General features: G+C 45.3%; 1 protein-coding gene across 1 annotated transcript in view; it reads right to left on the bottom strand.

The window, feature by feature from the left end:
* Nucleotides 1–13,823, bottom strand: part of GPN1 (GPN-loop GTPase 1) — a 115,916-nt gene that overhangs the window by 20,826 nt on the left and 81,267 nt on the right. Inside the window, exon 10 of the mRNA XM_078650126.1 lies at nt 12,235–12,317. Within this exon, the coding sequence (XP_078506252.1) occupies nt 12,235–12,317 (83 nt within the window). The remainder of the gene's footprint in view (nt 1–12,234; nt 12,318–13,823) is intronic.

Raw genomic sequence — 13,823 nt, 5'->3', positions numbered from 1 at the left:
TGCAGGTATTAATAAATTCATCACTGGAATCAGCGTAGGTTTATTAATAAGGTGTCTGATACCAAACATTAAATGTTACAGCTAAGTCATTATGTAGCTGGGTAACACGATTTTCCCAGCTCCCAGTAAATACCTGAAGATGGCTTCCCTATTCACTTGCAATATCAAGTAATATAACTAGACATCACAGTGGCATATCTGCTCATACAGCTATGTCCTTGTAGGAAAATGGGTTTTTGTTGCAGTACCTCCCACTTTTTGCCTGGTAATTCATGCAACTTTGACTGAAGTGCAAAGAGTTCTTTCTAACCAGGTCCCCAGTCCCAGAGTTATTTCCCAAAACTGAACAATTGTTCCCCCAAATGGCAAACATTTTAGCATCCTCTTTAAGTCCCTAGTAAATGGTAACTTGAAGTACTAAAGAGGGTCCTTAAGGACCTTCAGGGACCCCTCACAAGCACATGCAATACTGCTATTGCAGCCTGCGTGTCTTGATGCAGACAATTGAGAAAACGTGTCATGGCCCTTACACTGCATGTAATATTTGTAAGTCATCCCTACAGCAGACCTGAGAGCACTAAGGCAGAGTGCTTAATATTACATATGAGGGCACACCAGCATGAGCAGATATGCCCCTGTGCTGTGCCCCTGTGCTGGATTGGTGGAACCAGTCTCCAGCACGCCGCAGGCCAAGTCCGAAGCAGCAACAAAGTGCTCACCATTGGGTCAGTCAAGGTGGTGACCCAAAGCGAAGTGGCAAGAGCACTCCAAGAGTGGAAACTGGCTCTCACTGACGTTCCTAGACCCTACCGCACTCCCAACCACCTCCAGCAGGTGAGGTCCCTTTCAACACCATTTGCCGCAGCCAAGGTTTGTTGGCAGCCGATCCCACCATCGACCACTTCAGTCTTCGCTCCAGCAAGAGGGCACTCCATAGCACCTGCAACTTATTTAAAAAACGACCCCACTCCTGTGATTCTTCATCTCCCGTTTGGAGGAGTCGACTGTTTGTCAGAAACAGTCTTGGCATGACCACTGTTCATCAACGGACCGACCGAGGTGCATCTTCAGCGCACTTGTCCCCAGTTACGGACATTTCCACGTGTCCCTGCATCCAGAGTCCCTGGGCAAGTTAATCAAACTGCCTGTTCCACTCAGCTCCTGGGACCCCAAAGACCTCTGCCCTGAAAGAGTAGAAACAATGTCCGACCCACAAGAGCCCCCTGCCAAAAGACTAACAAAAGCCTGTGTGGTCTTTGGCTGAAGGTCCTGTCCATCACCTGATTTCCACCACTGCCTACAATACTAAATTATTGAGAGTGATGCAGGATACGGCCGTGCATTCTACATGGACCATCACAGTAAATACTGGACTGTGTTTAAGCACTTTTACAACTGTTTTCCAGAGTATTTCTGAAGCACACCTGCCCGATTATACTGCTTTTGGTGTATAAAACATATATAAAGATACTTGATATTTTTATAGGTTGGTGTGGATCTCCTTCTTTAGACATGTTCTCATTTATTAATTACTGTGTGTGTCTGCAATGTCTTACACTCCTCTGTGTTAAGCCAAAGGTTGCTCAACCACACTACCCTCTAATAGAGCTTTTCAGGCTTGCATAACAAGCACTGTCCACTAGTAAGGGAACCCTTGGACTCTACACAGTATAATCAGATTTTTGATATATCACATAAAGAGCCAGCTTCCTACAGTCTTCACATAAAATATAACGCCCTTTGTGTTATGGCTCAAAGGACAGCGGCAGGGGCGATTTAGTTCTATTAAATGCAGTGACTTTGGCAGGTCACACAGGAATGTGCCATGTCATGTTTTCACTCGTGGTTTGCACCACATCACACAAGCTGCAATGGCAGTCTGTGTGGAATATATGTGTGGGTCCCTTAGGTGGCAAAAGATATGCTGCAGCCGTTAGGGACCCTCTTTTATTATTTAGGCCCTAGGTACGAGGGGTACCATTTACTAGGGGCTTACAGGGGTGCTAAAGTCCTGCGCCAATTGTAAAACAATAAGACAGCAACTTGATTTAAGGAAAGAGCACTGGCACGGTGGTCTGGTTAGCAGGCCTCAGGGAACTGTCAGGGTTTTTAAACCAGCATCTAGCAGCTAAAAAGGGGACAGAAAGTAGGGGGGGGGGGGGGAGGTACGGGAACGAAAACCCAGTTTCGAACACATAGCTGAAACAAACATGTGATGCGAGTTCTCTTTTGAGATGCATTCCAACTAAAGTGGAAGAATACACCAAAACAGCCAATAGCAAGGAGTGTTTAAAAGTGACTTCTTTTTGGGTGGTCTCACCAGTTTTTCCTTTTTTTAGTACTTGCCTACCGGTAATTCTAAACTCACTGCTGTCCAGTGGACAGTTTATGTGCTTTGAACTCTAAAATATGTTGATATTGGCTTAAAGCCAGATTGACACTTCTAACCTTCCTATTAAGGCCAGAGTAAATGGTGAAGAAATACAGCCCCAGACATTGAAAGTAAAATGCTGCTTGTGGACTACAGCACATATTGTGCCATCCACTACAGCAGCAGTTAAATATAGCTTTTCGCCTACCCTGTGTTGGCTGGCAAACAGCTTGAACCCTACTGTGACAACCTGTCCAAATCACTCTTGACAAATAAAAAAACTGATTTCAAATACTAAATATGTCACCGTTATGCACAGCTTGCAGCCCACACGTGCATCATTTTTAAGAGTGGAACAGAAATGGCACGTCAATCCATTGTCTAGGCCCAAAACAACAGTCAGGCTGCAGCTGGCAAATATGGAAATGTCAAAGTACAAATTATACACTTTAATCTTTAACTGTTTACCAGTACCACCAACAGACTTCATTCAAATACTTATTTTTATATTTAGTAAAAATCCAATCCAATGGTAAAGTAAGATTTGTATTAAATATATGGGAACGGTAACTATTGAAAAGTTGCCTTTGCCCTACCAGAAGCTGATGGAGGCTGATCGCATTAACTCTCCAGCAACTGTCCAGCCAGACCTTGGCTGGAATTAGGTATGAAAGAGGTGTGTAATTTCCCCTGAGAGCAGAGGCAATGGCTCAGTAGTGGGAAGGTGTTTTCTTCCCCTGGCAGAAAGACCAGGTTTTTGGAGAGGGGGGTATCAGAAACTTAATTAAATTCAAAGGGGCCTGCCTTGTCAAAAGCCACTGTTAGGTGATACCTGGAAAGCCTCAGTTGTTGTCCCCATAGTCAGGCTGGAACAAACAAAGTGGCAGGTAAGCCACCCCCAAAATAAATTTTGAGTGGCCACCACAGAAGGGGACTGCTTATGACCGTGGCCACACCTCTAGGTGGGCACACAGACTCTGCCCAAGGGTGGAAGGGATTCCTCGTCTTTGATTTTGAGAGTGAAGAGTACTGTGGGATTGTTTGCAGTAGCGCTAACAGGAACTGCTGCTGTTAGTCCTACTGCATACAATCCCCCAACGGGTAGGGTTGCCTCCAGGAACTTTTACCTCATTGTTTTAGGAGTGCTCAGGAGTCAAATCAAAAGATCTTTATTCGGTTATTCAAACAAACAACCATAAAAGCACAATTCAATAGACAGATTTAAAAATAAAAATAGGTTAAAACGATATAGAGCTCTCTTCCAGAGTTTAAAAACCACAATTCATCATGTATAATACAGTATTAAAAACAATTTAAAACATTTAAAACATTTAACCCTCCATGCTATTTCTAAATTTTAGTGCTAGTCTGAAGAAACCAGTTACAAATAAAGTGCAATCGTGGGTTAGCAGCTGTAAGTAACAAAGTGCAGGTCTAACCTGTGTAAAGTTTATATTTTTGAGCAGGGGCTTTTAGTAGAGCCTCCGAGGTATGTCATAGTAAGGGCAAATAAATAGGAAGTGCACCAAGTCCTGCGGAGACACATTGTCGCAGCCGCAAGACGGTAGCACTTGTCCTCGGTGGCTCCCCTTGGGAACGGCAAGCAGTAAGTGAAAAAAATCCAGACGGAACCTTGTTAGCAAAAATCTATCAAAGCCCGACATTGGCCAAGACAGGTACGGTTCCATACTGGGTGTAGATTTTATTACAACATATTTACGGACACTGCTTTTGTTCAGTTCCACCTCCTCTCGATGCAGATGCCGAGAAAGGAAAAAGGTTTTCCTCACATATGTAACATCAGATCTGCTAATAGAATCAGGACTTATAAAAAGCTCAGGACGCCCCAATTCTGAGAAGCGATCTTTCAGGTATTTGAGCCACGGGATTTTGTGCATATTGTGCCAGGATAAGGCTTCTCTCAGGAGTTGGTGATTAAGTGGCAGATCTTTGTTTAGCCAACAATTTAGCCAGCAGATTAGAGGTCGTAGAGCTATAGTATCGCTTAAAAAGGGGACGCCCAGTTCTTCATGCACTATAAAACTGCCCGTTCCCCTTGGGACCCCCAGCATCTGTTTCAAGAAATTATTTTCTACTACCGCCAATTCATTGATTGCCGTGTGCCCCCAGAGCTCACTCCCACAACAGGCTAACGCCACACTCTTTGCCTGGTAAATTTTTAGCAGTGCAGCAATTGGGCGGTTGCCCATTTTCCTAGCAAAGCTAAAGATAGCCGTGTTAGCCCGAGTTAACTCCCCCCTTTTCCTTTGTACTGCAGGGCCCCAATTCAACTGGTTATCAAACAAGACGCTCAAGTATGAAAAGGTTTTTGTAGTTGGGATCTTCTCCCCATTAACATAAAATGAGAACTTCTCTTTGTGGCCTTTCCCTACGTTCATTACAAAGGATTTTGTGTTATTAATGGCGAGATCTCAGGATTTCATGAAGCTGTAAAAGGAGTCAAGTAACAATTGAAGCCCTTTTGCGGTCCTTGCCAACAAAACGGCATCGTCCGCATAAAGTAAAACGGGTAGACCTTTGCGCCCAACATAGGGGTAATCTGCTCCGGTGTTTAAAAGGTTCTCCTCCAAATTGTTAATATATAAATTGAAAAGAAACGGAGCTAAAATACAGCCCTGTCGGACTCCCCGATGCACCCCAAAATCCCTTGTTACCTTTAGCTCTTGGGAGTAGCGTACATTGGCTCTCGTATCCTGGTGCAGATCTGCCAGCAAGTTAACTAGATTTTGCTCCACGCCCATGTGGCCCATGGCCTCCCAGAGCTTAGCCCAATTGACACAGTCGAAGGCTGATGAGAGGTCCAGAAAAGCCATGTGTATTGTGCCCTGACATGCCAAAGTGTATTTTCCCAGGACCATATACAAATTGAGACACTGTGAGATCGTGGAGTGGCCTGGCCTAAAACCGTATTGGATCGGGGAAATTATGTTATGCTCTTAAACCCAGGTTGTTAATCTGTTCAAGATTACCCCCCGCTCCTTTGACCACAGAATCAATTAAAGATATTGGTCTGTAGCAGGACGTGCTATTACGGTGCCCTTTCTTGAACACGGGAACTATCGTGGAGACCCCCCACGACCTGGGGCATCCAGATACAGCAGCTGCATTAAGTACAGCAGTAAGAACAGGCGCCCACAGTGATATACATGACTTAAAAAGGTCCGGGGGCAAGCCGTCGGGCCCTGGAGCTTTATTACTTGTTAAGCCCTTGATTCCCTTTTCAACCTCGCTAATGGAAAACCACAGAGGGTTATCTTCTAAAACACCATTTTTAAAATCTGCTTGTGGTAAGTTACTATTGAAAATAGAGCTGAAATGAGAGACCCACTCTTCTCTTGGTATGTTAGAGCCTACAGCGGAGTTACCTGTTAATTCAAAAAGAGGTTTATTTATGATTTCCCAAAACTTTGCACTGTTTCCAAGGATTTGGGGATCTAACAGGTTTTCCCAGATGGAGGCCTTCACTTCTGATTTGCGTTTCGCTAGGGCCTTATTATAATGAGTGCGTGATGCCCTAATTCGTGCCAGGTCTCTAGGCCTGGCCTTTAGGGCCGCCTTTAAATCACGACTTGCCTTAGAGCAAGAGTGAGCAAACCATTTCGGGCCACTGCGAGCCGGCCCCGTGGAGGGCACGGTTAACATTGCCCCAACTTTAGAAACGATACCGTCGAAAGCAGACAGGGTCTCCTGGGGTGGAGGTGCCAAAGACACACAGAGAGACAACTCAGGGCCACACGTGTTGTTAATTAATTCGTATAAGTGGCTCGAGTTTACCATTGCCCACTTTAAACGACGTTTGCCATCAGTACATTTTAAGACACCACCATCTAACCTCTTCTTACGCGATTCAAATATCGCACCACCCAGTTGGATACAGACAGGATTATGATCGCTATGTTGGTTCTCCTGTATTTTAAAGTCCAAGATAGAGGTACCAAGGTCACCAGAAAGAAGTATATGGTCAATGTAGGAACCCCTGAGTTGCCTTTAAAGGTGGGTACATCATGGAGGGTATGGTCAGCCACCACAGACATGGCCGGGGTTAGATTAAATTCATTCAGGTCATTCAACAAGTTACCCCGCCTTGTGTGATCGAAATGAAAACCTCTCTGTCTGTGGCAACCCAGTGAACCCGTTACAGTATCCCGTGGGTTCCCACATGGGTGTGCGTTGAAATCCCCTGCAATAAGTATTTGGTGTGGGAGGCTCTCCATATTATTCCTAAGGAAATTACCCAGGTCCACGAGTCTACACTCGCCGTTGTGATTTACAGCGTTATAAAAGTTAATCAGGGTTAGTGAGTCTTTCCCTTTCTTGACCAACAGCACTTGGATATCAGTGTTACAAAAGGAGTACCTTTTGACTGTGCATGTTAATGCTAGATCAATAAACACAGCCAATCCCCCTTTGGCTCTACCGCTACGTGACTGCTCCGCAGATACAAAGAAGCTTTTATACCCTTCTATGGATGCATTGTTCCCGACCAGCCATGTCTCTTGGAGACATACCACTGCAAAAGATCTTATGAAGGCTACCCAGGTCGGATCACTAATTTCGCCTGCCAGCCCAGCGATGTTCCAGGAGATTACATTGTATCTAGAGGTCAGCGATTCAGTAGGGGTCATCACACATGCAGCTAAAGCTTTTTCTGGGGGAGCCACCGGACTGGTTTCAGTGCTAACCCCTGCGATTATATTAGCTTTAGTGTCATCTCTCTGGATAGTTTTTGACACTTGAGTGGTTTCACAGGTTGTTACGAGATATACTTTATCTAGGTCTCTATGATTCAGGGGAACGTTATCTGCCACTAATTGCCCTAGATGCGGCTCAGCCACATCAGTTGCCCTAGCTGTATCATCTATAAATGAAATAGACGTATCCCGTGCAGCAGTTAAAAAAGCCTGATCTGCCTTCATCTGTTCCCTGTGTGCTACCCCACTTCGTAATTCAAAAGAATTGTAACTAACGGAGAGCGGAGTCTTTGCACAGAGTCAATCCACTGCTTCAAGGTCTCCCTGAGAGTGGAAGGCGTTAAATCGATTAAAAATAGGAACCCTACATTGATTATCATGAAAGTCGTAATACCTATTTTCATGGGTATAATTTGGGTGTGGGTTACCATTAGTCATCTGTTGGTAATCATAATGATCGTAGAACCTGCTTCCCTTTGTGTAATGTTGAGACGTATTTCTTTGGGTCATGGGAGTTGGTGGGTAGAAGTAACTGAGTTCGACAGTTTGAATCCTACTTTCTAAGTCGCCTTCTCTCCAACCACTAATATAGCTTGCCACACGCCTATCTTTAAAATTTATGATGATGCAGTCACCTTCTGAAACCTTGTTTCTCTGGCCCACCCAATCTACCCTTCTAACATTAAGTATTTGGCCGTTTAGGTATGAGGGAATTGGCCTATATCTGGTTAACCAATGGCTAACTTTATTTTTTAGTTCACTATGATTTTCCGATTTCCCCTCTCCTAGTGATGGTACACCTATCATGACCATGGTAAAAGGGTGGGATTCAGGGGGTAGATCTATGCGCACATTCTTGTTAACGGGTCTTGATCTTTTGGGTTGCTCTGGCTGGCTATTACTGACGGTAGAGGTCAAGCCCTCTGCCGCCCACTCACTCCCGTCCCCCCCATTAGCATTTTCTGCTGCTGCATCCCTTGTCTGTACATCTGGAGGGGGCAACACGACCCTGCATTCGCCTTGCTTGTTTTGAGGCACATTGTGACTTCTATCTAGAGGTATCAGTGTCTGTATCTGTTTAGCTGACTTACGTGTATCCGATACATCTTCTTGGGTGTTTTTGTTGTTTAGTCAGTTCGATGGTTTATCATTATGTTTATGTTGAGGCTGTGGTTTGTGGGATTTGATAACTTTTGTCAAGATTTCATTGTTTTGTTGTTGTGCTACTTCTAGTTTCTCCAGTTTCCCCCCTATCCTTTTTACCCTTTCATGAATGGGGAGCATGAGAGACCTCATTAGATGTTCCATTTTTTCCATAAGAGTCTTTACACAAGTAGAATTATCACCGACCTGAGTTGCTAATTCGATAGTGTCTTGCCCTGTGTCTCCCTGGGTGTCTGTTATCTGATTTTGGGCTGTTAATGTGATAGGTTGTGGCACCCTGTGGGTAATCCTCTGTGTATGGCTCGTGCCTCCTCTGCCCGGGTCTAGGTTTATGCCATGCAATCTTCGGTTTTGCCCTGAGTTTACTGGAAGCCCTCTTGATTCTTCTAGGTGACAAATTGTCTGTGTACTCTTTCCCTCTCGAGCACTCATTTAGGGGGCTCCCTTAATCAGATGAAGTACAGACTTCATTAGAGATGCAAGCGACAGTCCCTTCTTCTCCATCTAGCTCATGAATGAGGTTGGAGGGTTCTACATTTATCTGCAGGCTAGGAGTCAGTGACAACCTGCTTTCCCTGTTGGCAAAGTCGGGTGGTAGGGTTTGATCTAGTGGGATTATCTGGTTGCTATCTATATTTGGGAGACCTGCGAATGATTGCATGAGGATAGAATCCTGAGAGCACACGGTATTATTAGAGGTGTTAACATTCGTAATGATTTGAGTTGACTGATTGGATAGACACATACTTGGGGGTAAAGAGAGGCGCCTCTCCGTACTCTCAATCGCATTGACCACTACACCTATTGTCTTTTGAAGCATTCTATCAATTGCGGTGAGAGTTGGGAGGGGGGTGGTAACTTGCGCCTTTTTCCTTGAGGTGGATCTGGTCGACATTGGCGTATTTTTAGATGTATCCATGTTATAATTCCTAGGCACGACTACAGGTATAGTGTACAGTACCCCCCTTAAATACAGTTGTAATACAACCACAAGGTGTAGACGTGCACAAAAAAGGAGGAACAAATGTCAGAAAAAGGAAAAGTCAAGAGTCACCTTGAGCGCAGTTACAGGAGGCACAACTAAGGGGGGGTGGCCAAGCCCGGCCTCCTCGAGCCTCTGAGGGCCACAGAAGGCCCGCCCTTTGCCCGAGCTTCGCCGGCGTCCCCACTCGCGTCCCGCGCAGCGGTAGACTGGTTCAGTTATAAAGGGAGCGCGGGGGCGGGGCATACAGGGGGCGCGGACCAGATTACAACGGTCAGGCAGGGACTCCTGGGAGAGTGAGTCCCTGCAACGCGGCTCCACCCCGGTCTTCAGGCTGTTTCCTTTTTTCACTCCCGTAGCGGCTGAAAAACAAACACACAGCGGCTCCCCAATCAGCTCGGCAAGGTGACAGTGCGAAGCGGCACCCACGCAGCGGGTGCGGCGAGGGGCAGGTCCAGAACAAGGCAAGAATCCCAACAGTCTTTCACCACCAACAAAGTCCCTCGTGTCCCTCGGCAACAAGGCTCAGGAGTCATCCCCCAAGCACAAGCTGGCGCCAGGCATAAATCTGGCACCCCAGAGCACCTCCTCGGGACAGTTACTGGAACTACAAAAGAGGAAACGAGGACTGAACGTGCTGTTGTAGCCACAGAATAGCCCATAAAGGCTGGTTCTGTCCCCATTTGCACCCAGGACAAAGAAGTGGACTCACTAGGTCCGTTGACTAACCACATTGTTTCTACACAACAAGTTGCGAGAGGCCTTTTTTTTTTGTAGTACCCAGCTGACCACTGGTGACTGGAGTTTGCTGTTGGCCTCCGTCTGACACCTTCCCCATAGCTTCTGGGCCTTAGAAGAGTACTCCTATGGTTGTTTGGCCACCAGAAGAAAGTTTGTAAACTATGAAAAATGTTTCCTCCAGAGCTTCAGGTAGTCCTGCAGGAAAAAGTATACTACCTGCAGTTACACTGCATCGGATTGAATTTCAACTTTATCCCAGGTTAGGCTCTCAGCACCTATGAAAAAGTGACTGCTCTCATTCTGAAACAGGTACCTGGCCTTTAGCTCCACAGTAGAGTCTACAATTTCAGCAACAGCCTTCTCAGAAAGCATTTCTCTTCTCAAAAAGTGACAAAGTCCCTTTCTACAGCAGGACCTGGAAACTCTATTTGACCTTTCAGACTTCAGGATAATCCACTATTTGTATTAGACCAGGGCACCTCAAACCTTATCTAAGTACTGACCAACCGCTTTCATATGCAGTCATTGCAGCTTTGTGGTTTGTTTGGAGCTATTTTCACAAAAATATTTAAAAATTCACACCTTGTGTGCTTTGATCTGAAGGGAATGATGCTAAACACCACAACTTTTTGGGATGGATGGGCGAGGTCAGGAAATACCGTTCTGAAGTCATTTTATATCATCAGGGCACAGCACGCCAGCTCAGGTTTGCACACAAATCCTAGATCATGGTCACTATTGTGAAGGGTCTGTAAGTGATTCTGTTAGTCAGTGACTGATACTGTAGGGCTGTTAGTGGTGTTTCACTGTTAGTTTGAGGATGAGATAGCTTCCTGTAGTGTGGCTGATACTGTAAAGGGTGTGTGTGTGCTGCAGGCAGTGTGTAACAGCCTCATTGTTCAGTTTGACAAATCAGCGCGCCTATCAGCCCGCCTAAAGCAGACAGCCTATTTCATTCAGAGAGGCAGTTGTCACCCCTATGTAATTTTCTTTATAGCAACAGTCCGTGTTGATGGGCTGACGGTACAGGTTTGTTGTGTTATAGTGCCCATTTTAATTTACTACCGTGTCTGAGACCCTGATACACCCAGCCCACTCAAACCTCTGGGTAACTGCATTCCTGGTGGCTTGCACGCACAGGTATTGGTATACCTGCTAGCCCGTGCACATGGTATATTTAGTTATGTTCAGGGCACATGTTGGAGGTACACGCAAGAAAACAGCCTCTATCCACTGTTTTCACAGGGTAAAAGCCATCCACCCTGCCAAGAAGTTGGGCCCCACTTAGAAATGCTGAACTCGTCCCGATGTAATTTTACAGATGCCGGGTCACGTTCAGCAGCATCTGCACATTGTTTGCGGTTCATTCCCCTCATCTAAAGACAATATTGGCTTTTAAGCAGCCTTTACATTAGCAGACTAAACAAATGTGCACATATTGGCACTTTCTTACTTACCGATATCTTACTCATGTGGCCAGCTCTACTTCTGCCCCAGTGTTGGTGTGTACGTTGGATGTCTGGGAGTTAACATTTGTTGGAAGAAAAATCTTGCTTCCGAATTGTTTTACGTAAGTTAGCATTCGCTGTGCCATTTTGTGTACAGGTGCCATTTTGTATTATGATAGAAACCAATTATTTGCCACTTCTGAGAAACTGCCTTCTCTAAGTTATGTTTCTTCGGAAGTTGAGTTTTGCTACACTAATGAATGCACTGTTCTTATTAGCTCATACCTTTCCTTTTAGATGTAGGCCTTCTCCCAATTGTCTAGTGGCAGGCATGGACAGAATGACCTTGACTGGTAGATAGTGTGTGCCCGGCCACAGCATCAAAACGTACTCCTTTGTAATTTATGGTCCAGCTGCATCTCTCTGGAAAATTCCATGGTGGGCGCGCTTACATTGGTTTCGAAATGTACATAATGTATTGTTATGCTTGCTGATGTCAGTCCCTCTGCAGCACTCCTAGTGACTGAGCAGAGAGGGCTCCGCTCTGAGTGTACTTTGAATAAACTACTATTGGTTTGTATTCTCAAAAAAAAAAAAAAAAAAAATTACACTTCCAAGTCTCCTTATAAGAATTTATATTTTTATATTTTTTTTGTTTATTTAACCATGGCCCTGCAAAACAGCAGAAGCTGCCTCTAGGCCATACCTAAAACGCGAGGTAACATGATAAAACAACAAAAGAAATTAAGAAGTAAAAGATGCAGGAGTCTTCCTTCTTCTAATAGGAACAAGTGTCAAACAGACATTGCTTCTCACCTTTCATATTCTTTTACAGCTTGCGACACCTGCACAAAGAATTCATCCAGGCCAGTCCCAGTCACTGCAGACACCCCGACCACCTGCAAAACAAGAAAGGATGTTTAGAAGGCTAGGTGCATTTTTGACATAGATTAGGCATGGGAAGGTGGTTCTTACAATAAACAAAGCTCCACACAGTTCATAAGCAGGATGTGTAAGGTGGCAATATTCCGTTTTCAGCTAACAACAGATGAAAAGCAATAATACGTTTAATGCAGACATGTAGGAAAGTAGGATCTGCTTCCATGGTTACCTCCACTTTTTGCCTGGTGTCAGTGTGTTTTGACTGTAGTATGCTGGGATCCTGCTAATCAAGACCCCAGCAACCCTCCTAAATTGGCTTTGGTGAGTACTTTGGTATATCCATAATTGGCAACTGGTGTACTCTTATAAGTCCCTAGTATATGGTCCGGAGGTACCCAGGGCATAGGTACTCCAGAGGTCTCCCATGTGCTGCAGCATGTATTGTGCCACCCATGGGAGTCCACATAAACTCTGACTACAGGCCTGCCATTGCAGCCTGTGTGAGATGGTGCTTGCACCCCTCACAACAGATATAAGTTTACCTATATCTAAGGTCACTGCACTTAAAACCTATAAGTCACCCCTATGGCCAGGCCCTTCAGTCCTAAGGGCAGGGTGCTTGGTTAAAAGTGTGAGAGTGCCCCTGCATGAGCAGGACACCCCTACAAATCCCGGAGTCTATGCTCCTGGCTTAGTAAGTGGGGTCAGCCGTTTAAAGATATATAGTGGACATCGCTCATTACGAGATGTCTAACTATATAATCGCTGCACCGAACATGGTCTTGTTGGGTATCAAACATGTTGGAATCATTCCCCCAACAACAATTACGGTGCTGGAAGTATGATCCTATGAACTGGGGGCTCCTTAGGGAACCCCCTGCACTCCCGGTAAAAGCCTTTCAGGGTCTACCAGCAAGCTAGTGCTGCTGCCGACCACAGACACAATTCTGTCCTCCTGCTGATGAGCGAAGCTCAAGCAGGGCAAGGTAGAACAATATTTTTCCTGTCACAGGGAGGTGCTTTTCTTTTTTTAACTATAGAAGGGGTATATTTTTCTCCCTGAAGTAGGGGGACCTCTTGTATTAAGATATAGAGAGGTCCCGGCTTTAAATGTTATGCAATTATGCACTAGGCAGCCGTTAGGTTCTACATACTGACCTTTAGTTTCTATTATCCTCTGGGAGAAGTCCATGGCGTATGGACTTCACATAGGTGAAGATGGCGCCGGATAGTGACGATTGTGTCCTATCGACCGCGTTAGGGACTCTATAGTCGGAAGGTGTAACCCGGAAGTAATAAAGATTTTAAGTCAGATGACATGGCGTCTCACTAGGGGGCGGGACGATACCGATTAGAATCAGGTGTTCCCTATAAATTAGATAGTATGAAAGAACCAGGTCGTTGCTGTATCAGTGCTAAGCTACCTCTTGCCTGTGATTGATGCTACGCGGAAGCTCGCATCAATCAAAGAAAGTGGCAGGCTGTATTTGTGCGAGTTATTTGATCGCAAAACTGCAGCCGCC

This window comes from Lissotriton helveticus, chromosome 6, assembly GCF_964261635.1.
Source record: "Lissotriton helveticus chromosome 6, aLisHel1.1, whole genome shotgun sequence".
Taxonomy (NCBI): domain Eukaryota; kingdom Metazoa; phylum Chordata; class Amphibia; order Caudata; family Salamandridae; genus Lissotriton; species Lissotriton helveticus.
The sequence above is the reverse complement of the archived record's forward strand: the minus strand, read 5'-3'. Positions and strand labels throughout refer to the sequence as shown.